Here is a 24447-nt window from a genome sequence, read left to right as displayed (position 1 = left end):
TGGTATATAGCTGTGTTTTCTTGTAATGTCTTTGTCTTGTTTTGATATCAGGGTAATATTGATATCAAATGAAATAAAGTTCATTGGGAAGTTTCCTTCCTCCTCTATTTGCTTAATAAAGTTTTTGTAACATTGGTATTATTTCCTCCCTTAATAATTGGATAGAATTCTCCAGTGAAGTATATTTTTTCTCTATAGGAAGATTTGAAATTACTGATGCAATTTCTTTACTTGATATTGATATTTCTTTTTTTTTTCCTTTTTCCTTGAGTCAGTTTTGGTAATTTGTGTCTTTCTAGGAATTTTTCTATTTTATCTAAGTTGTCGAATTTTTTGCCTTAAAGTTATTATGCTATTTTCTTAACATCCTTTTAAGGGTAGGGTCTGTGATGATATTTTTCTTTGATTCTTGGTTTTGGGAATTAGTGTCTTCTTTCTTTTTTCTTGGTCAATGTAACTAAATATTATTTATCTTCTTGACTTTCCGAAATAAGCAATTTTGAGTTTCTTTGGTTGTTTTTAATGTTATCCTGTTCTGTATTTATCGTTTTCCACTGTGACCTTTTTATTTCATACATCCTACTTACTTTTGGCTTGGTTTACTCATCTTTTTCTAGAGTCTTAAGATGGAAGTTTTAATTACCAATTTTAGATTATTTTTTCTTTCTGTTTTTAAAGCTATACATTTTCCTCTATACACTGCTTTAATTGCATCCTGTAAATAATGCTATGTTATTGGTTTTTTGTATTTTAAGTTTATAACATTTTATTTATAAAAATAGGCTGGGGGAAAAGGATTTATACCACTGCATTCTTTCCTGGGGGAGAACTATTTTGGGCCATTTTTGAAATTTTTTTTCCTCTTAACAATTTTCAAAGTCACGTTTGAATTCCTTCAGAATGGTATTTGTCAACAAAAAAGCTCAAGTGAAAAGGAGGAGGGAAACTGGGGAAGCATGAAGAAAGGGAGTGAGAGAAGAAGGAGTGGGCATACAACAGTCAACACATAAAGAAATGGCTTTTACTGAAATGACTCTGCCCTGTGCCTCATGCACTAGGTGATGCAAGCATGCTGCTCAGACATCAACACCAAATGTCATTTAGAAATGGTAGTCTTCTCTGGGTTCTGAAGGACACTTGTTACCCAACATGACACTATTAAATGATGCTTTCAAGGCAGACACTAAGACATTACTCCAAAGAGAAGGCTGTGGTGGCAGATGCTGGGGCCATATTCTTCATAGTCCTTCTTGGTGTGACAGGCCTGAAATAACTCCAGAGTTGAGGCTATCATTAAGCTTCCAAACCATAAGGCATTGTGCTGCATGTGATGGATTACCACCCGAACCTCTGCAAGCTTAGGTTTGATTCTCCTGCCACTGAGCTCCTTACTGAGTTTTAATCTGGCATGTACCACTCTTCAAATCTCTCTGTAGTTGAGGTTCAAATCCCCGAATATGGTCAAACCCCTTGAAAGAACAACATTCTTATACAGTGGACCATGCACATCAATGGGACAGTTTTGTATTCATCAACAACATTCAAGATGGATTCCATAAAGTCTGGGTTGGCAAACTCTGGGTAAAAAAATATTTCAGGTTGCAGGAACCTTTTGTAACCAACATCTATTATGAACTTCTCCTGGTTGATCACATTGATACCTGTGTATTGTTTGATCCACTTCCAGGAATCCACATCATGCTTAGCAAATTCCTTGACTGTATCAGGGCAAATGTAACAGTATTTCTCCTTAATGGCTTTTGTGGTCTCCAGTGACTGCTCAAGAGGGATTCCTACCTCCCTCTCCGTTAGCAGCTGTTGAATGAAATACACAGTATCACCTACAATCAGGATGTGATTGATGCAGCTCCCAATTACATAACCTTCTACAACTGGGAGAACATGGGTGACTCCATCTCCTTTGTCAATGACTATACTCATTAACATACATTCAGCCACTTGTTGAGATGTCCAAGATACTGCCAAGGCCAGTACCTCCTGAACTGCAATGTAGAATCCTGGTACATTAAATAATTCAAACATAATTTCTGCAAAAATGCTCTGTATTTTCTAGTGTATTCAGTGGAAGTTCTGTCATTAAAAATTAATGGTCCTCAGATTCTGCTCAAAGATATTTAAAAACCACTTGCTCCATGAACCTTTCCATAATATCCCAGTCTTCAGTGATTCCATGTCATATTGACCACTTTGTAGCATACATGGATTTATCAATGGCTTCATCCTGTATGAAAAAGTCAAGGTCATCAACTCCCCTCAACATTCTCCTTTGGGCTTTGTCAACTACCTTTGCTGACTCTGATAGAAATGCAAGAAAGAATAGTAAACTATGGCTCAGTGTTGCCTGCATAGCCAAGCTCAGAATATCTACTGAGGTGATCACAGGTCTGAGACCCAGAGCAGTGGGTGCAGCTCAACCTCCAGGTGTGGGCTGGATGCCAGGGGCTGAGAGCAAGGCAATGGAGGAGCCAGGGTGGGCACCAAGTGGCTCTTACCTGATGCCACAGTCTGCCACACAGGAAGGCAGGAACCCCGCCATGCTTGGAATACACAGCATTTAGCCCCACTGGCCACCCTGGAGCACCCTGCCACCATCCACTTGGCAACCCACTCACCCCATACACCATGTCTCCTGCGTGTTTCCACTTTTATTCATTTTAAGATATATTGTAGATGGGTGCAGCAAACCACATGGCACGTGTATACCTATGTAACAAACCTGCACGTTCTGCACATGTATCCCAGAACTTAAAGTACAATAAATTTTAAAAAAGGAATATTTTAAAGGATCAACCTACTATTTGACAGTCATGGAAATAGTGAATGGGAATTAAAGGGAAAAAAATAAGTAAGCAAAGGAAGGGAGGAGGAAAGGGAAAAAGAAAGGAAAGAAAAGGAAAAGGGAAATACAAGAAAAGAGCCAAATAAATAAATAAATAAACAAATAAGTGACTGAAAGTCTGGGAGTTGGCAAATACTATTCAGACAACACTGACAAAATAGGCCTCTTGCTAAAAATAGCAGAATGCACAAAAGTACAGGAGCAGCCTGTCTGTCCTGAGAGGCTGGGGAGGTTTAGGAAAAGAGGCTGGGGAGATTTGAGACAGATCTGAAGTATGTAGTCAGTTTTTGCTTAGTGGAAAAAGTAATCATGGGTGATTCAGAAAAAGGAAGATACTTACATAATAATTGTTTTGTACCTTTTTTTAGTCTTCTATTACTTTCATAAAATTATCTTTGCATCAAAAGTTATTAACACTTTCAGGACTCCTTGTATGCAAAATTCTTTGAATTGCATTTCTTAATTTGTGATCACACTGGTAATTTATATAGCACAATGAACTGAGTGTGTGTCTTTATGTTTAAATGGAAAAATAAAATTCAAAACAGCATATTTGATATAATTTATGATTACATAATACAGAAATATCAATTTTGATATAATTTTTAGAAAGTAAAGCTTAGGCCAGTCACGGTGGCTCATGCCTGTAATCCCAGCACTTTGGGAGGCTGAGGCGGGCGGATCACCTGAGGTCGGGAGTTCAAGAGCAGCCTGACCAACATGGAGAAACCCTGTCTCTACTAAAAATACCAAATTAGCCGGGTATGGTGCTGCATGCCTGTAATCCCAGCTACTCGGGAGGCTGAGGCAGGAGAATCGCTTGAACCCGGAGGCGGAGGTTGTGGTGAGCCAAGATCACGCCATTGCACTCCAGCCTGGGCAACAAGAGCAAAACTCCATCTCAAAAAAAAAAAAAAGAAAGAAAGAAAGAAAGTAAAGCTTAATGAAAATTTCTTATTAGTAGAACTACTAAAAAAATACAGTGACTCTAAACTCATATCTTACCACTCAATAGATGTGTATCGGAATTTAAGCAGCAGAGAAATAATTTTTAACTTTTTTTAAATTTTTGCTTATCAAAAAACCATATGAGCTAAAAATAACAAGGCTTCCTAAAATGTACAAACCTCACTATAGCTTTACCACACTGTTTTTTTGGGGGTTTTGCTATTTTAAAATATAAAATAATTCTTCAATATAACTCACAATTATTTAAGTATCAGCAATACTGTGTTATTTATATTAATAAATTCTGCTTCCTTTTGTGAGATTAATTACTCCATAGCCTTTGCCAGTCTGTTTCTGGCCATTTGACTATTTCTCTACTCAGAGTTGTAATTGCCCTTTACCTATCCTTCTTAATCAGAACATCCTTCCTTTATACCACTTATTAAAAAATAAATTTAATACTTAATTCAATTTAATACTTCTAAATAAACATATATATATAATATAGTCAAGTTCATTAGGAATATATGTGTGATTTTTCACATTTCTTTAATGTCCAAAAAGATATCCCAGTGCATATATGTTTTCTGGTGAGTTTTAATGTACATATTATTTATTATTCTTTTTTCCTGACACTAGTGCTTCTCAAATTATCTGTGATGAAGAAACAGATGTGGTTTTTTTGTTTTGTTTTTCTTTTAAAAAAAAAACTTTTATTTTGGGTTCAGGGGTGCATGTTCAGGTTTGTAACACAGGTAAACTTGTGTCATGTGGGTTTGTTGTACAGATTATTTTGTCACCTAGGGACTAAGCTTAGTAGATTAATACCCAATTGTTTTTGTTTTTAATTTCCTATTTGATGTAGACTGATATTTACTTTTTATAAAATACAGTGTCAAATTGCTATAGAAGTTTGTAACCACTCTCCATTTCTGTATTTGTCTTGTCACTGAGAACAAATCCTTGGCACCAGCCAAGCGGGCCCCTGACCAGCAGCACAGGGGAGCGTCCTTCTGGCTCCTTGCTTCCTGTCAGCGATCTGCTCACTAGACAAGTGCCTGAACCACTCCCTTCTATTGTCTATTGATATTCAAGCAAAATCTCAATGCCAAAAGAGAATCCATGATGTAATTAGAGAAGATAAAGTGTTCTTTTCACATATATCCTAAAAAATATCTTTCCTCAAAATGTCAAAAATTCTATAACCAGAAATGTTCTGATTTTCCTAGAATGCAAGAATTCCTGGAAGAACATCTTAACAGATTGCAATGTTCTTTCATGCTCACTAGTTCATTTTATTGTAACAAAACCTATGTATGTTGGCAGGAGATAATTTTTTTATCCCCATTTTACAGATAATAAAACTGACTTACAGGTTAAAAAAATTACATATATATAGTAATTACACTTGTGTTTTCTTCTTTCACCCATAATTACCATTTGCTTATGTGTGTGTGTGTATGTATATATATATATAAAAGGATAGGAGATTAGGAGACATACATATATATATACGTATATATATATGTATGTCTCCTAATCTCCTATCCTTTTACATTCAACCTGCTTGTTTTATCTAAAGTTTGTTTCTTGTAGGCACCATATAGCTGAATCTTGTTTTTTTAAAGTCCTGTACAGTAATAGTTGCCTTTTTATTTTAGTCCGTTCACATAATTATTGGTATGGTTGGACTTGCATTTAACATTTTGTTATTTGTTTTCTATGTGTCACGTCGTTTGTTTTTCTTTTCTTACATTACTGCTTCTTTCATGTTAACCAAGTATTTTTAGTGCCCTATTTCAATTTCTCTGTTGATTTTTTTTTTCTTGAGACGGAGTCTCGTTCTGTCACCCAGGCTGGAGTGCAGTGGTGGGATCTCGGCTCACTGCAAGCTCCACCTCCCGACTTCACGCCATTCTCCTGCCTCAGCCTCCCAAGTAGCTGGGACTACAGGTGCCTGCCACCATGCTCGGCTAATTTTTTTGTATTTTTAGTAGACACGGGGTCTCACCATGTTAGCCAGGATGGTCTCCATCTCCTGCCCTTGTGATCCGCCCACCACGGCCTCCCAAAGTTCTGGGATTACAGGTGTGAGCCACTGCGCCTGGCCTCTCTGGGGCTTACTTTTTTAAGAGACAATGGCATGGTCATAGCTTATTGCAGCCTCAAACTCCTGGGCTCAATCAGTCCTCTCACCTTTGCCTGTCAAGTAGCTGGGACTACAGGCATGTGTCATCACACCTGGGTAATTTTGCTTAAATTTTTTAGAGACAGGTGTATTAGTCCATTCTTGCATTGCTTTCAAATACCTGAGACTCGATAATTTATAAGTGGTTTAATTGCCTCACAGTTCTTCAGGCTGTACAGGAAGCATACAGGCATCTGCTTCTGGGAAGGCTTCAGGAAGCTTACAATCATGGCAGAAGGCAAAGACATGTCACATAGCGAAAGCAGGAGTAAAAGAGCAAGGGGCAGTACCACACACTTTTAAATGACGAGATCTCACAAGAATTTACTCACTGTCCCAAGGACAGCACCAAGAGGATGGTACTAACCATTCAGGAGAAATCTGCCCCCATGATCCATTCACCTCCCAGCAGGACCTATCTCCAACATTGGGGATTACAATTCAACATGAGATTTGGGCAGGGACACATATCCAAACTATATCAACAGAGTTTCATTGTGTTACTCGGGCTAGTCTCAAACTCCTAGCCTCAAGCAATACTTCTATCTCAGCCTCCCAAGTACCTTTGGGGATTATAATAATCAATCATCTTCACTTTTTACAATCTACTTTGGTTTAATAATTTTTACTTAATTCCAGTGTTATATAGCAACTTTGATCCAATGTACCTCTTATATGCTATGAACTCAGCAGTATTGTTATAGTTATTGCCTATAATAATCAGATGCTTTTTTTAAAAAAGAGATGAAATCAGAATACACACACACACACACACACACACGTACACACATAGACACATACAATCTTTTATACTTACAGATTTATTTACCACTTCCAGTGCCGTTTATTCCTTTTAGGTTCAAGTTGCCATCTGGTGTCATATCCTTTTATCTTAAAAGCATTTTATTTAGTGTTTCTTTAGCAAGGATAAGTTCTCTTTATTTTTATTTATCTGGAAATGTCTTTATTTCAGCTCCATTTTTGAAGGATCATTTAACTGGATACCGAATTCTTAATTGACAGTTATTTTTCCCTCCACTTTTGAAATGTCGCTTCATAAGGCCTCCATTTTTTTCAGATAAAAATGCCAGTATTGATCATATTATTGTTCCCCTGTATGTGATAAGTCATCTCTTGCTACTTTCATGATTTTCTTATTATCCTTGGTTTTCACCAATTTGACTATGATGGCTCTAGGTGTGAATCTCTTTGTGTTTATCCTACTTGAGATTTGTTGAACTTCTTATATTTGAAGATTAATGTTTTTCATAACATTTTTGAAGTTTTCAGACATTATGTTTTCAAATATTTTTCTGCCCTCTTATCTCTCTCTTCTCCTGGAATTCCCATTATGCATATATTAGTGCTCTTGATGGTATCCCATAAGTTTCTAAGGATCTGTTTATTATTCTTCGTTCTTTTTTCTTTTTGTTCTTCAGATTGATTAACCTCTATTGGTCTATCTTCAAGTTCACTGATACTTTCTTTCACAAGGTCAAATATGCTACTGAACCTCACTAGTGATTTTTTCACTTTAACTGTTATACTTTTCGATTCTAGATTCTATTTTTAAATATATTCTGTCTCCTTATTCATGTTCTCTATTAGACAGCACATTATCATATTTTTAATTTGAACATATTTATAATATATACTTTGAAAACTTTCTTTCTAAATCCAGTATCTGAATTGAGAGTTTCTATTCACTGCTTTTTTTCCAGAGTATGAGCCATATTTTCCTGTTTCCTTACATGTCTGATAATTTTTAATTGAAAACTAAACACTTTAATTACATATTATAGCAAATCTGGATTTGGTTTTTATTTGTGATTGTTTTTGTTGTTGTTATTGTTTTGGTAATTGGCCTATACGTGTGCTGTGTAATCCTTCTGCCCAGTGGTTTTCAGCAGTGATGTCTTTTATATTGTGTTGTTGTTGTTATTGTTGTTTTAGCCTGTCTTTCTAGGGATTTCCTTTGTGTCTGTTGCATAGCTTGATTTTGGAGAGACATTATGTTAAAGCTAGTAAGTCTTCCACTGTCTGCCAAATAATCTGTGGGTGGGTGGGTGAATGCATTCAAAGTTGCAATTAATACTCAAGTCTTACTTCATTTTTACTTTTTGTCATACTCTCTTGAGTCTTTCCTGCACTTCCATACTTTTCCAATCGGCCATATATGTGTGGAGAACTTATCACAAACTTTCTATTATTCTCTCCTTTCCAGGATCAGTCTTTTTTTTTTTTTAGTAATACTCAGGTTTTTAATTTATTATAGTGAATGGATACAATGCAAAATTAGCAAAGGGAAAAAGTTGTATGTGGTAAAGTCTGGAGGATACCAGGCACAAACTTCCTGGAATCATCTCCTGTGGAGTTACAAGGATGTGTTTCTCTTTCCCAGCATGAAATTTTGACAGCACATGTGCAATGTTGTCTACCAGGACCAGAGTCTCATTAGAGACTCAGTACTCAGGATTTTACGGAGGTTACTGTCCTTCACATGTACCAGAATTCCAGACTCCCAGAAGAAAAGCAGCTGTTCAGAGTAAACCACATTGTTTGTATAAACAGTTTAGGCACAGTGAGCCACTCTTCTCAGTGAGAGAATTGGAACTTGGAACTGGAAAACTCTAGCCTTGCATGTGGGTCTCTTTCTTTCTTTCTTTCTTTCTTTCTTTCTTTTCTTTCTTTCTTTCTTTCTTTCTTTCTTTCTTTCTTTCTTTCTTTCTTTCTTTCTTTCTCTCTTTCTTTCTTCCTCTTTGTTTGTTTCTCTCTCTCTCTTTCTTTCTTTTTTAATTTTACTTTGAGTTCCAGGATACATGTGCAGAACGTGCAGCTTTGTTACACAGGTATACGTGTGCCATGGTGGTTTGCTGCACCTATTGACCCTCAGGATCTCTCATTTAAATTTTTGTCTTGTCTTCCACTTCCCCAATTGAAACTGCAACCTCAGACTAGCAAAGCTGCAATTCTGTCTGTTCATTCTCAAACCACTCTGCTATATTTAACTGGCAAAATTGATTTCTTCCCTCTACTCCATACCAAATCCACCCCACCCCCAGCCCTAACAGGAAAGCTGCTGGGTTTTACATCCAGCTTCAAACTGGTAAAACTATTGTTTTTCCCAGCTGAGCTTGGGGATGAGAAGAGAGATGAGAGTGTATTAGTCCGTTTTCATTCTGCTGATAAAGACATACCCAAGACTGGGAAGAAAAAGAGGTTTAATTGGACTTATAGTTCCAGATGGCTGGGGAGGCCTCAGAATCGTGGCGGGAGGTGAAAGGCACTTCTTACATGGTGGCGGCAAGAGAAAATGAGGAAGATGCAAAAGCAGAAACCCCTGATAAAGCCATCAGATCTTGTGAGACTTATTCACTACCATGAGAACAGTATGGGGGGAACCACCCCCATGATTCAATTATCTCCCACAACACGTGGGAATTATGGGAGTACAATTCAAGATGAGATTTGGATGGGGACACAAAGCCAAACCATATCAGGGAGCAACCCCAGTCAGGAAGGGCTCAGACTTTTACCAATCCTACCCAAAACCCTAACACTTTTTTCAAGGATAAATGCTTCTTAATTTGATAACTGCCTTTGATGAGTTTTCAGGGTCCTGAAATGTTTGTTTTTGGTATTTTTGCAATTTTGGGGGGGAGTTTTGGTGTGGAAATAAATTGCCAACCTTTTCATGTCACCTCCCAACCTTATCTTTATATCCTCTGATTAACAATTTTCATTAGTAATGTGTTACACAACCAGTACTTGTTTAGACTAACCTACATTTTACCAATTTCTTTGCACATTGTTCCTTCCTTTTTGGTTCTATGTCATATTTCTAAAGCATATCTTTCAGTAGATTTTTCCCTGGTAAAAAATGGCATATGTTCTTAAATGTATTTGTTTGACAATATCTTTCATTTGTCTTTTGGTTCGAGTGACAGTTAACTGGCTACAGAATTCAACATTGAATGATTTCTTTATCTCTGTACTTTGAAGACTTTATTTAATTATCTTCCATCTTCTATTGTTGCTGATAAGTACTAAGAATCTACTCTATTGTTTATTTGATTATGATTAATCTCTTTTTCTCTGTCTAGATTCTTTAAGATTTTATTTTTGCCTTTGGTAGTCTATAGTTTCTCAACATTTTATCTAAGTATCTATTTTTACTTAATCCTGATTAGAACTCATTTGACTTCCTGTGTCCAAATCAATAAAAACCCTAATCAATTCTGTAAAGTTTGAAGCCAGTTTTCTTCTCAAATATTATATCTTCTTCATTCTTTCAATTATGTTTCTGAAACTACTATTAGTTGTGTTTTAGATCTTTTCCATAATCTAAATCTCTCATTTTCCACCTCATTTTTTTGTGTGTGTGTGCTATGCTCTTAAGTAATTTCCTCTTATCTACTACTTTGCTGTGTTCTCTCTTCAGCCATGTCTAGACTGCTGTTTGGGTACTTAGTGGTTTTTTTTTTTTAGTTGAGTAAATTTTACAGTTTTTTCTAGATGTTCTATTTAATTATTTTACAATACTTTCAAGTAATTTCTTCTTCTCATGTCTCCAATTTTTAAAAATTGTCTCTAGTCCCTTTGAAAATACATATTTTATAGTGTCTATCTAGTGGTTCTATTAGCTAAGGTTTTTAGACATCTAATCCCATTCTTTGTTGTATCTGTTAACTTTTGCTCATGCGATATTTCTTCTTATTTTAAGTTCAGATTCACTTGGCTTTACCTTTGAGACTTTATGCAGTCTGGGATCAGGACTGTCTATTAGAGATATTTTGAATTAGCATCTACTAAATGTTCTAGGGATAATTCTATGCAGGGACACTTTTATGGTAGGTTTAGAACTTTGGGATCCCTAACCTGTGCACGTAATGTAATTTGAGCCCTACACATAAGTTGGATGAGGCCAGTTTTACCTATGAATTCTCAAAAAAGACTTTGCCACCCAGAGACCAGCTAAGACAAACTGCCTTGTCTTCTCAATTTGTCAGTAGGATGACATTTTCTGGTCCGTGTTTTGTTTTGTTTTGTTTTGTTTTCTGTTTTGTTTTGTTTTCTTGAGATGGAGTTTTGCTCTTTTTACCCAGGCTGGAGTGAAGTGGCACCATCCCAGCTCACTGCAATGTCCGCCTCCTGGGTTTAAGCAATTCTCCTACCTCAGCCTCCCAAGTAGCTGGGATTACAGGCATGCGCCAACAGGCCAGGCTAATTGTTTGTATTTTTAATAGAGACGGCGTTTCACCATGTTGGTCAGGCTCAGGTGATCCACCTGCCTCAGCCTCCCAAAGTGCTGGGATTACAGGCACGAGCCACCATGCCCAGCCAGGTCCCTTCTTTTAGTAAGAGTTTAGCCCTCCAAGGCTTCCAGTTTTGCAGGATGACAATAATCAGAGGGGAGGAGGAAAGAGATACTTTGTTCTAACTTTCTGCCTGGAGTGAGTCAAAATCGTCCTCTTTTACCCTGGCAAATTCTATACAGCCGGAAAGGGATCATAGCTAAAAAATGCATATAAACTGTTTTAAGAATATTAAAAGCATTAGCAATTATGATTCATAGCAAATAAAGGTAGCAATTTAATTAGCATATGGAAATTTACCATGTTATTGTCTGTCCTTTATAGAAACCTATGGATTCCTCAGTGAGTAGCACCTAGTTGCCAGAAACAAGATGTCTAGTAACTTATACCTACTCATCTTATCTACCTCTACTTCCTACACATAATCTAAGATACTTTATATTTATTCCCACAAAATCTAGGTTCATTTCTTCCAGCCATTACCTCCTCTAATACATTTATGCCAAATATCAGTTGAATTATCCTTTCAATACAAAGATTTAGTAGGTTCCTCTTAAAAGATTTGGCACCTTGACACTGTGATCTTCAATAAGGTTGTGAATTCTTATCACAGCTAGTCATCCTCTTATTTTCCATCCTGATGAAAAAGCTATTTTAAAATATAAAATGAAGTAAATCTCATCATATTGCCATGATGTTTTTAACTATCATATATTATAATGGTTAGCATTTTCAAGAGTTCACATATAGGTTTTTTTTATTTTTTTATTTTTTTATTGAGACTGAGTCTCACTGTGTCACCCAGGCTGGAATGCAGTGGCACAATCTTGGCTCACTGCAACCTCCACCTCCCGGGTTCAAGCAATTCTTCTGACCCAGCCTCCCATGTAGCTGGGATTACAGGCACGCACCACCACGCCTGGCTAATTTTTGTATTTTTAGTAGAGACAGGATTTCACTGTGTTGGCCAGGCTGGTCTCAAACTCCTGAACCTCATGTGATCCAGCCTGCCTCAGCCTCCCAGAGTGCTGGGATTAAGGCGTGAGCCACTGCACCTGGCCCACATATAGGTTTTAAATATTTTTAAAGTAAAAACACTTTGTTTGAAACCTACTTCATAAATTGACAGGTTATTTGGAATATATGTTAAGCAGATATCTCTTTCACCAAACTAGTAAGCAATGTTGATCTATACCATGTATCATTTTATAAAACTGGCTATTAGTATATATGATAAAAGAGAATTGATCCTTTGTTTGTATACATCTATGTGTATGTAGATATATAGCTGTACACTTTTTTGTATTTCAGGAGTTATACTGTTTGTGATATGGTGTATGACCTGGTCAATCTTAGGCTCTGAAGCTCTCCCTGGTGGAAATTTATTTGGGTTGTTCATTATTTTTTATAGTGCCATTATTGGGGGAAAAATTTTACAACTCATTAGAATACCTTTAGTGCCTCCACTTCCACCTCTTCTTGGTAAGTATATGATTAGCTCTCTTTTCTTTATTATTGACTATATGCAAATGTTGAACATTTTCTTGTTGAATTAGTTATAATTCAGAAATATTTCAATGTAGTATGTTTTATATAGTTTCTTCATGTATGTATTTACTGTATGTGTGTGTGTGTGTACAGCTCCTTTATAGATGCATTTATTTCTCTCTCTGTCTACATATATACACACAAGTTTTATCCAAAATTTATTTTTAAAATAAATTTAATATCCTTAGTACATTATTCCTGTTGCTTTATTGTTTAATAGAATCTTTAAAAATTTTAGATTCACAGGGTACATGTGCAGGTTTGGTACATGGATATATTGCATAATGGTGAGATTTGGGCTCTAGTGAACCCATCACCAAATAGTGAATACTATACCCAATAGGTAATTTTTCAACCTTAACCCTCCAACCCTCTCTCCTTTTGGACTCCCCAGTGTCTATTATTTCCATCTTTATGTCCATATGTACCCATTGTTTAGTGCCCACATATAAGTGAGAACATGTGGTATTTGATTTTTCTGTTTCTGAGTTATTTCACTTAGGATAATGGTGTTCAGCTTTATCCATGTTGCTGCAAAGGACATGATGTCATTCTTTTTTATGACTGCATAGCATTCCATGGTGTATATGTACCACATTTTCTTTATTTAGTCATTTAAGTTGATTCCATGTCCTTTTATTGTGAATAGTGCTACAATGAACATATGTGTGTATATGTATTTATGGAAGAATGATTCACATGTTGAACCATCCTTGTATTTCTGGAGCAAAATCCACTTAACTATATTATCTTTTTGATGTACTATTGAATTCATTTTGCTAGTTCAGAATTTTTGCATCTATGTTCATCAGGGATATTGACCAGTAGTGTGTGTGTGTGTGTGTGTGTGTGTGTGTGTGTGTGTGTGTGTGTGTATGGCTTTGCCTGATTCGGGTATAACTGTGATACTAGATTCATAGAATGTGTTAGGGAGGGAGTCCCTCCTTGATTTTTTTGGATTAAGTTTCAGTCACCTTTGACCCTGAACTAGAATAAGTGGATTGTACAATGAATAAATGAATGAATACAAATTATTGTAAAATAAAATTTTGTTAAGTATATGGTAACCATACAAATGCATGACAATAGACAATGTGATATGAAAACTCTCAGCCAGCCTACCATATTTGTGATTGTTTTTGAACTGCATAGTGGGAGGAGGTGCTCCTTACAATTTTCACTTTGTAAACATTTATTCTTTGATTTTAACCATCACCGCTATAACCACCATCACTGCTATAACCACCATCACTCATGGATTCACCAAAAATTAAGTAAATAATTATCTTATTTGTTTTTATAAAACTTTCTAAAGTGTATGTAGAGCTCACATTTATTTCATTGTTTAATACTAGAAGTGTTTTGGATCTTTATTTAGAAGTTTGGTGGTGTTTTGTGACCGGAAATATGCTGTAGGAAATTGACTCTTGTTTATATCATTTAGCCTATGCTAAAATTGGTTTTGTTATATATCATTTTACTCAAAGTTGCCATTTCCAATAACCTATTGATGATGTTAAGTGAGAACTTACTGTATTCAAATATATCTAAATATTCAGTACAGTGGGCCAGGCACGGTGACTCATGCCCATAATCCCAGCACTTTGGGAGGCCAAGGCAGGAGGACCACCTGAGCCCAGGAGTTCAAAACCAGCCTGGGCAATATAGCAGACCTTGTCTTTACAAAATATTAAAAATTTTTCTGGGTCTCAGCTACTCAGGAGGCTAAGGCAAGAGGATCACTTGAGCTCAGGAGGTTAAGCCTACAGTGAGCCATGTTTGCATCACTGCACTCACCTTGGACAACAGAATGAGACCCTATCCTCAAAAATAAATATATATTCAGTACACTGTCAGTAGAGACAATCTCTACATCTTATCTCTGCTGTCCCTTCTGTATCCACAATTTTCCTACAGCACCTTCTAAGTATTTATTGAATCATTTTCCTCCTCTCCAAACTTTCTCTTTTGCTCTAGCTTAGGCTATTTGTTTCCAACTTTTGCGTGGACTGTGGCAGAGCCTTCAATTTGGTCTCTGTCTCCAGTTTTATCCCAAACTAATTCACCAAGATCCTCACATAAAAAACGCAAGACTCATTATGTTACTTCCTGCCTAAAACCTTCCCATGGTGCCTTACTTTGCCAAAGTGGGGGGAGACCTTTCTATGATCTGGCCCACCAAGCTCATTCTCCTCCCTCCTTTCCTTGCCCTGTATGTTCCAGCAACACTAACTTACTTGTTGAACCCCATTTAGGTGTATTGTTTCTTATCGCCATTCCTTTATTCATGCTGCCTTCTCTACTTGCTTGTAACCTGCCCATTACCAAAATAATGAGAGACATGGTGCATTAGAAAAGAAAGTAAACATTTCCGTTTTCTTTCTCAGAAAAATGAACTGTCATGTATCTTTATTTTCTTTCTTTTAAGGGATGTTACTGGCTGGTTTTATGATTAGGAATGTTCCATTCATCAATGAACATGTCCATGTTCCTAACACATGGTCTTCAATTTTAAGAAGCATTGCCCTTACCATTATTCTAATACGAGCTGGGCTTGGACTCGATCCACAGGTAGATTTACAATTACAAATCGAGTAAAGTTATTTCAAATATTAGAGGACGGTGAGAAAGAAAAAGAAGCAAAAATTTTACTTTCCTGTTCCAAGTGGAGTCTGTAAACAAACCTAAGATAAAGAAAAAAAGGCCGGGCATGGCGGCTCATGCCTGTAATCTACAAAAATTAGCCGGGCATGGTGGCATTTACCTAGTAATCCCAGCTACTCGGGAGGCTGAGGCAAGAGAATTGCTTGAACCTGAGCGACGGAGGTTGCAGTGAGCTGAGATAGTGCCACTGCACTCCAGCCTTGGGGACAGAGCGAGACTCTGTCTCAAAAGAAAAAACAAAACAAACAAACAAAGAAAAAAACAGAAGAAAAAAAGACTGTATAGAAATATTGGCACCCTAATTTCTATTTCTAGCCATCATTATCACTGATATGAAGAGAATTGACTGTGTTGTAAGGTCTTTATTAGCGATCTAATCATTTGCACAGAGATAAATGTCTCTTATGTAGCACCTATATTATTTGGGAGGCTCTTCTATGGAGAAGTATGTACTTTTCAGTTAACATAGGATAAGAAAAACCTTATAAAAGTCTTTTTCTTTTTTTAGGGAGATTAAGGATTTCAGTAATTTTTTTATGACATTTTCTCCACAGGATTATGTTCCTGATTATCTTTGCATTATTGTAAAATCCAATCTTTTAAAGCATTTCTTAAAATATTACATTCTAGGGATCATAAATCCCATCTATAAGAAGATGACTATTCATGAATATGACAGCCACTCAAATAAATGTGGCAAATGTGGTTTAATAGAAATAGCTCAAGAGCATAAATAATTATAGCCAATAAGATTATATTCTCCAGCAGAAAGTATGAACCAAGGAGAAAATTGAAAAGTTCTCCCTTTTAAAATGAATTATGCAGTTTTTAAGTTATTTTCTTTGGCATGTTGGTATTCTATTTATACTTATTAAGTTAATCAAACAGTTCATATCAAAAAGTTGATGGGAGAACACTAATAGGACACTATTATTATACTATTTATTAGGAAAGTTCAGGAAGGTAGCATTAGCTATTTAATCACAGTAAAATTGATCTTTTAATAATTAAAATATAATAATATTTTATAAAAGATGAAATTGTTTATAATCCAACCTATGATGACATATAAAATGTAATAGAGTTCAAAGTCCAGTGGGACAATCTGTTGAAATGAGATTTCGTTTAGTGAAAGCTTCTTATGAAAAAAGACTTTATAGTTTGACATTTGTTAAAATAATTTTCTTGTTGGCCATTGTAAATGTATCTAAGTGTGACTGTTTTGTGTTTCAGGCTTTCAGGCATTTGAAGGTCGTTTGTTTCAGATTGGCTGTAGGTCCATGCCTTATGGAGGCAAGTGCAGCTGCTGTTTTTTCACACTTCATTATGAAATTTCCCTGGCAATGGGCATTTCTATTAGGGTAATTTCTTTCTCATTTTTTCTTATGAAAATATTCAATTAAGGATGCTTCATTAAAACTGTTAAAATATTCAGAATGTTGTATAGAAAAGCTCTATTAAAATTCGTTTCAGTGTTAAAATCCTTGGAAAGCAGTTGATTAAAAGCAGAGCCATGTCCCAAATTGTACGAAATTTTTTTAACAAACATTCATAGCCCCTAAATGTTTATCATCAAGAAAATTCACATGATCAATTTATTCCTTTTCATCTGTATTATATCTGTATGTTTTAATCTATCTAATGGCCTCTTCCTCATAGCTGTATGTAAGTACAGTTGCACATTTCATATATATATGTATGTGTATATATATATATGTATATTTGAGAAACATTTTATATAGACATAGGTGTATAAATATAAACTCTCCCATTTTAAAGAAAGCAAGCAAACAAAAACTCTTGCTGTATATCCAATGCCCCATCCATCTTTATCTACCATCCATTTGTCTTATGTTTGAATTCCTCAAAATAAGTCTGTAACTACTGTCTCTAGATCCTAACTCCTTTTCATTTCTTAATTCATCAACTTTTGTCTCTGCTTATCCATTCCAATGACACTCATAGCAAAGTTCATCCATTACATAGTTACTACAAAATCCAGTGAATTCTTAAATTAATGTTTATGATAAAATACTCAAATGCACTTTTATTTTAAAAATTAGAACTTTATAAATAAAGGAGGAATGACCTTAGAATATGCCTTCAAATCATAATGCTCATAACTCTACCCAAAGTGACAACTCTTAGGAGTTTTTTTCTTCTCCAATTTTTATTTCGGCTCAAGGGGTACATGAGCAGGCTTGTTATATGGATAAATTGCATGTCACAGGGGTTTGGTATGCAGATTATTTTGTCACCCAGGTAATAAGTATAATACCCAATAGGTAGGTTTTCTATTCTCCCCCTCCTTCCACCCTCCACCCTCAAATTCACCTAGTGACGATTGTTCCCTTCTTTCTGTCCATGTGTACTCAGTGTTTAGCTCCCACTTATAAGTAAGAATATGGGATATTTGGTTTCCTGTTCCTGTGTTAATTCACTTAGGATAATGGCCTCAACTCCATCCACATTGCTCCAAAGGACATGATCTCGTTCTTTCTTGTGGCTGTGTATTATTCTATGGTGTGTATGTGCCACATTTTCTTGGTCTGCAGTCTGATGCTCTAACCCTGAGATACACCCCCTCCTATGTGCCACATTTTCTTTATCCAGTTCACCATTGATGGGCATTTAGGTTGATCTCATGTCTTTTTTCTTTTTTCATTAGTTTTTAAGGAACAGGTGGTGTTTGTTTACATGGAAAATATTTTTAGTGGTAATTTCTGAGATTTTGGCGCACCCATCACCAGAGCAGTGTACACTGCACCCAAGGTGTAGTCTTTTATCGCTCACCCTCCTCCTACTCTTCCCCCTAAGTCCCCAAAGTCCGTTGTATCATTCTTATGCTTTTGCATCCTCATAGCATAACTCCCACTTATAAGTCAGAACATACAATGTTTGGTTTTTTCATTCCTGAATTACTTCACTTAGAATAATGGTCTCCGACTCCTTCCAGGTTGCTGTGAATGCCATTATTTCATTCCTTTTTATGGCTGAGTAGTATTCTGTCAATGGTGTGTGTGTGTGTGTGTGTGTGTGTGTGTGTATATATATATATATATATATACACATATATATGTGTATATACACATATATATACATATATACACATAGATACATATATATACACCACATTTTTTCTATGCATTCATTGATTGATGGGCATTTGAGCTAGTTCCATATTTTTTGCAATTGCAAATTGTGCTGCAATAAACATGTGTGTGCAAGTGTTTTTTTCATATAATGACTTCTTTTCCTCTGGGTAGATACCCAGTAGTGGGATTGCTAGATCAAATGGTAGATCTACTTTTAATTATTTAAGAAATCTTCATACTCTTTTCCATAGTGGTTGTACTAGTTTACATTCCCCCCAGCAGTGTGAAAGTGTTCCTTTTTACCACACCCATGGCAACATCTATTTTTTTTTAATTTTTTGATTATGGCTATTCTTGGAGGAGTGAGATGGTATCGCATTGTGGTTTTGTTTGCATTTCCCTAATAATTAGTGATATTGAGGATTTTTTCATGTTTCTTGGCCATTTATATATCTTCTTTTGGGAAGTGTCTATTCATGTCCTTAGCACACTTTTTGATAGGATAATTTGTTTTTTTCTTGCTGATTTGTTTGAGTTCCTTATAGATTCTGGATATTAGTACTTTGTTGGATGCATAGTTTGTAAAGATTTTCTCCCACTCTATAGGTTGTCTTTTTACTCTGCTGATTATTTCTTTTGCTGTATAGAAGCTTCTTAGTTTAATTAAGTCCCATCTATTTATCTTTGTTTTTGTTGCCTTTGCTTTTGGGTTCTTGGTCATGAAGTCTTTGCCTAAGCAAATGTCTAGAAGGGTATTTCCAATGTTACCTTCTAGAATTTTTATAGTTTCAGGTGTTAGATTTAAGTCTTTGATCCATCTTGAGTTGATTTTTGTATAAGGTGAGAGATGAGGATCCAGTTTCATTCTTCTACATATGGCTTGCCAATTATCCCAGCACCATTTGTTGAATAGGGTGTCCTTTCCCAACTTTATGTTTTTGTTTCCTTTGTTAAAGATCAGTTGGCTTAAGTATTTGGCTTTATTTCTCAGTTCTCTATTCTGTTCCATTGGTCTATGTGCCTATTTTTATACCAGTGTTATGCTGCTTTGGTGACTATAGCCTTATAGTATAGTTTGAAGTCAAGTAATGTGATGCATCGACATTTGTTCTTTTTGCTTAGTCTTGCTTTGGTTATGCAGGCTATTTTTGGGTTCCACATTAATTTTAGGATTGCTTTTTCTAGTTCAGGGAAGAATGATGATGTAGATTGCTTTTGGCAGTATGGTCATTTTCACAATATTGATTCTACCTATCCATGAGCGTGTGATGTGTTTCTATTTGTTTGTGTCATCTATGATTTCTTTCTGCAGTGTTTTGTAGTTTTCACTCTAGAGGTCTTTCACCTCCTTGGTTAGGTATATTCCTAAGTTCGTTTGCTTGGGGTTTTTTCTTTGGTTTTGTTTGTTTGTTTGTTGTTTGTTTGTTTGTTTTTGCAGCTGTTGTAAAAGGGGTTGAGATCTTGATTTAATTCTCAGCTCAGTCACCATCGGTGTATACCAGTGCTACTGATTTGTGTACATTGATTTTGTATCCTGAAACGTTACTGAATTCATTTATCAGATCTAGGAGCTTTTTGGATGAGTCTTTAGGGTTTTCTCATTATATGATCATATCATCATGAATAGCAACAGTTTGACTTCCTCTTTACTGATTTGGATGCCCTTTATTTCTTTCTCTTGTCTGATTGATCTGGCTAGGGCTTCCAGTACTATGTTGAATAGAAGTGGTGAAACTGGGCATCCTTGTCTTGTTCCAGTTCTCGGGGGAATGCTTTCAACTTTTCCCCATTCAGTATAATGTTGGCTGTGGGTTTTTCTTTCTCTCTCTCTCTCGGGTTTTTTTTTTTTTTTTTTTTTTTGAGACGGAGTCTTGCTCTGTTGCCCAGGCTAGAGTACAATGGCCCAATCTCAGCTCACTGCAACCTCTGCCTCCCAGGTTCAAGCAATTCTCATGCCTCAGCCTTCCAAAGACCTGGGAGTAGCTCCCCAAGCTCGCCAGCATCTGCTACTTTTTGACTTTTTGATAATAGCCATTCTGCCTCCTGTGAGGTTGTATCTCACTGCAGTTTTGTTTTGCATTTCTCTAATGTTAGTGATGTTGAATATTTTTCCATATGCTTGTTGACTACGTGTTTGTCTTTTGAGAAGTGTCTGGTCCTGTCCTTTGCCCATTTAATGGGGTTGTTAGGTTTTTGCTTGTTGATTTTTCTAAGTTCTTTTTGGATTCTGGATATTAGACTTTTGTCGAATGCATGGTTTGCAAATATTTTCTCCCATTCCATAGGTGGTTTGTTGATGATTTCCTTTGCTGTGCAGAAGCCCTTTAGTTTAATTAGATCCCATTTGTCAATTTTTGTTTTTGTTGCAATTGTTTTTGGCGTCTTCATCATAAAGTGTTTTCCAGAATTGAAATTTCCTAGGATATGTCCAGAATGGCCTGTGTCCAGAATGGTATTTCTTAGGATATCTTCCAGGGTTTTTATAGTTTTGGGTTTTACATTTAAGTGTTTAATCTATCTTGAGTTGATTTTTGTAAACGGTGAAACGTATGGATTCCAGTTTCAGTTTTCTGCATACGGCTAGCCAGTTATCCCAGCACAATTTCCAAGTAGGGATTCCTTTCCCCATTGCTTGTTTTTGTCAAGTTTGTTGAAGAGTAGATGGCTATAGGTGTGTGGCTTTATTTCTGCGTTCTGTAACCTGTTCCACTGGTCTATGTCTGTTTTTGAGTTCCTTATAGATTCTGGATATTAGTACTTTGTTGGATGCATAGTTTGTAAAGATTTTCTCCCACTCTATAGGTTGTCTTTTTACTCTGCTGATTATTTCTTTTGCTGAGCATAACCATGCTGTTTTGCTTACTGTAGCATTGTAGTACCGTTCGAAGTCAGGTAGTGTGATGCTTTTGGCTTTGTTCTTTTTGCTTAGGATTGCTTTGGCTATTTGGGCTTTTTTTTGTTTTTTTGGCTCCAAATGAATTTTAGGATGCTTTTTTTAATCCTGTGAAAAATGTCATTGGTAGTATGATAGGAATAGCATTGACTCTGTAAATAGCCTTAGGCAGTATGGCCATTTTAACAATATTGCTTCTTCCTATCTGTGATCATGGAATGTTTTCCTTTTGTTTCTGTTGTCTCTGATTCTTTGAGCACTCGTTTGTAATTTTCATTGTAGAGATATTTCACCTCCCTGCTTAGCTGTATTCCAAGGTATTTTGTAGTTTTATTGTGGCTATTGTGAATGGGATTGCATTCTTGATTTGGCTCTCAGCTTGGATGTTGTTGGTGTATAGAAATGCTGCAGATTTTTGTACATTGAGTTTTGTAACCTGAAACTTTGCTGAAGTCATTTGTCAGATCTGGGAGCTCTTGAGAGGCTACTATGGGGTTTTCTTGGTATAAAAGTGTTTTACCTATGAAGAGGCATAGTTTGACTTCCATTCTTCCTATTTAGATGTCTGTGTTTCTTTCTCTTGCCTAATTGCACTGGCTAGGACATCCAGCACTATGTTGAATAGGAGTAGTGAGAGTGGGCATCCTTGTCTTGTTCCAGTTCTCAAAGGGAATATTCCAGCTTTTTCCCATTCAGTATGAAGTTGGCTGTGGGTTTGTCATAAATGGCTCCAATTATTTTGAGGTATGCTCTTTCAGTAATTCATTTGTTGAGGGTCTATATCATGAAGGGATGTTTTTATTTTTAGTTCTATTATATGATGAATCACATTTATTGGTTTGTATATCTTGAACCAAACTTGCATCCCAGGGATAAAGCTTACTTAATCATAGCGGACTAGCTTTTTGATATGCTGCTGGATTCAGTTGGCTTGTATTTTGTTGAGGATTTTTGCATCTATGATCATCAGTGATAACTGTCCTGAAGTTTTCTTTTTTGTTGTGTCTCTGCCAGGTTTTCATATCTGAATGATGCTGGCCTCATAAAATGAGTTAGGGAGGGATCCTTCCTCCTCATTTTTTTGGAATAATTTCAGTAGCATTGGTACCAGCTCTTCTTTACACTTCTGGTAGAATTTGTCTGTGAATCTGTTGGGTCCTGGGCTTGCTTTTTTTTTTTTTTTTTTTTTTTGGCTCAGAGACTTTTTATTACTCATTCAGTTTCAGAACTCATTTTTGATTTGTTCAGGATTTCAGTTTCTTCCTAGTTCAATCTTGGGAGGTTGTATGTTTCCAGAAATTTACCCATTTCTTATAGGTGTTCTGCTTTGTTTGCATAAAGATGTTCATCATAGTCTCTGAGAGTTTTTTGTATTTCTGTGTGGTTGGCGGTAACGTCCACTTTGCCATTTCTGATTGTGTTTTTTGGATCTTCTCTCTCTTTTTTTTTTTTTTCCTTATTGGTCTAGCTAGTGACCTATCCAATTTATTTATTCTTTCGAAGAACCAGCTTTTAGTTTCATTTATCTTTTGTATGGCTTTTTGTATGACTCAATTTCATTCCATTCTGCTCTGATTTTGGTTATTTCTTTTCTTCTGCTAGCGTTGGGATGGTTTCCTCTCGTTTTTCTGTTTCCTTTAGGTGTGATATTAGGTTGTTAATTTAAGATCCTTCTAACTTTTCAACATGGGCATTTAGCACTATAAACTTTTCCCTTAACACTGCTTTGCCTGTGTCTTAGAGAGCCTAGAATGTTGTATCTTTGTTTTAATCAGTTATAAAGAATTTTTTGGTTTCTGCCTTAATTTCATTGTTTACCCAAAAGTCATTCAGGCACATGTTGTTTAATTTCCATGTAATTGTATGGTTTTGAGAGTTCGTCTTAGTGTTGACTTCTATTTTTATTACACTGCGGGTCCAAGAGTGTGGTTGGCATGATTTCAGGGTTTTTTTTAATTTATTGAAAATAGTTTTAGATTGATAGTGTGATCAATTTTATAATATATGCCATGTACAGATGAGAGGAACATATATTCTGTTGTTGTTGGGTGGAGTGTTCTGTAGATGGCTGTTAGGTCCATTTAGCCAAGTGTTGACTTCAAGTCCTGAATATCTTTGTTCATTTTCTGTCTCTATGATCTGTCTAGTACTGTCAGTGAGATGTTGAAGTCTCCCACTATTATTCTGTGGTTATCTAAGTTTCTCTATAGGTCTCTATGAACTTGTTTTATGAATCTGAATGCTCCAGTTTTGAGCACATTTATCTTTTAGACAGTTAAGTCTTCTTGTTGAATTGAACCCTTTATCATTACGTAGTGCCCTCTTTGTCTTTTTGATTGTTGTTGGTTTAAAGTCTATTTTGTCTGAATTAGGATAACAATGCTTACCCTTTTTTGTTTTGCATTTGCTTGGGATTTTTTTCCATCCTTTTACTTTGAGCCAATGGGTATCGTTGCGTATGAGCTGGGTCTCTTGACAGCAGATACAGTTGGGCTTTGCTTCTTTATCCAACTTGCCATTCTGGGAGTTTTAAGTGGGGAGTTTATACTGTTTACATTCACAGTTAATATTGATATTTATAGCTTTGGTCCTGTCATTATGTTGTTAGCTGGTTATTATGCAGACTTGACTGTGTAGTTACTTTACAATGTCAATGTTCTATGTACTTAAATGTATTTTTGTGGTGACCATTAACAGTCTTTCACTTCCACGCTTAGCACTCCTTTAAGGACCTCTTGTAAGGCATGTCTGGTGGTAACAGATTCCCTTAGCATTTGTTTGTCTGAAAAGGATCTTACTTCTCCTTCAATATGAAGTTTAGTTTGGCTGGATATTAAGTTCTTGGTTGAATTTTTTTTTTTTTTTTTTGGCAACAGAGTGTTGCTCTGTCGCCAGGCTGGAGTGCAGTGGTGCTATCTCGGCTCACTGCAACCTCC

The 24447-nt window shown here is 36.1% G+C and overlaps 1 protein-coding gene and 1 pseudogene across 8 annotated transcripts in view; one reads left to right on the top strand and one right to left on the bottom strand.

Annotated features, from left to right (window-relative positions):
* The window catches only part of SLC9B1 (solute carrier family 9 member B1), a 145948-nt gene that overhangs the window by 54465 nt on the left and 67036 nt on the right, over positions 1–24447 (top strand). For 7 of the 8 annotated variants that reach the window (XM_063705451.1, XM_063705452.1, XM_031010097.2 and 4 more), the window contains 3 exons: positions 12623–12793; positions 15288–15430; positions 16757–16884. In XM_063705451.1, coding sequence (XP_063561521.1) covers positions 12623–12793; positions 15288–15430; positions 16757–16884 — 442 coding nt within the window. The remainder of the gene's footprint in view (positions 1–12622; positions 12794–15287; positions 15431–16756; positions 16885–24447) is intronic. The other variant, XM_063705453.1, reaches the window with a different exon arrangement.
* Positions 1170–2557, bottom strand: LOC101152735 (actin-related protein 3B-like; annotated as a pseudogene).

The sequence above is a fragment of the Gorilla gorilla genome, chromosome 3 (assembly GCF_029281585.2).
Source record: "Gorilla gorilla gorilla isolate KB3781 chromosome 3, NHGRI_mGorGor1-v2.1_pri, whole genome shotgun sequence".
Taxonomy (NCBI): domain Eukaryota; kingdom Metazoa; phylum Chordata; class Mammalia; order Primates; family Hominidae; genus Gorilla; species Gorilla gorilla.
Note: the sequence above shows the minus strand (reverse complement) of the source record. Positions and strands in the feature narration are given on the sequence as shown.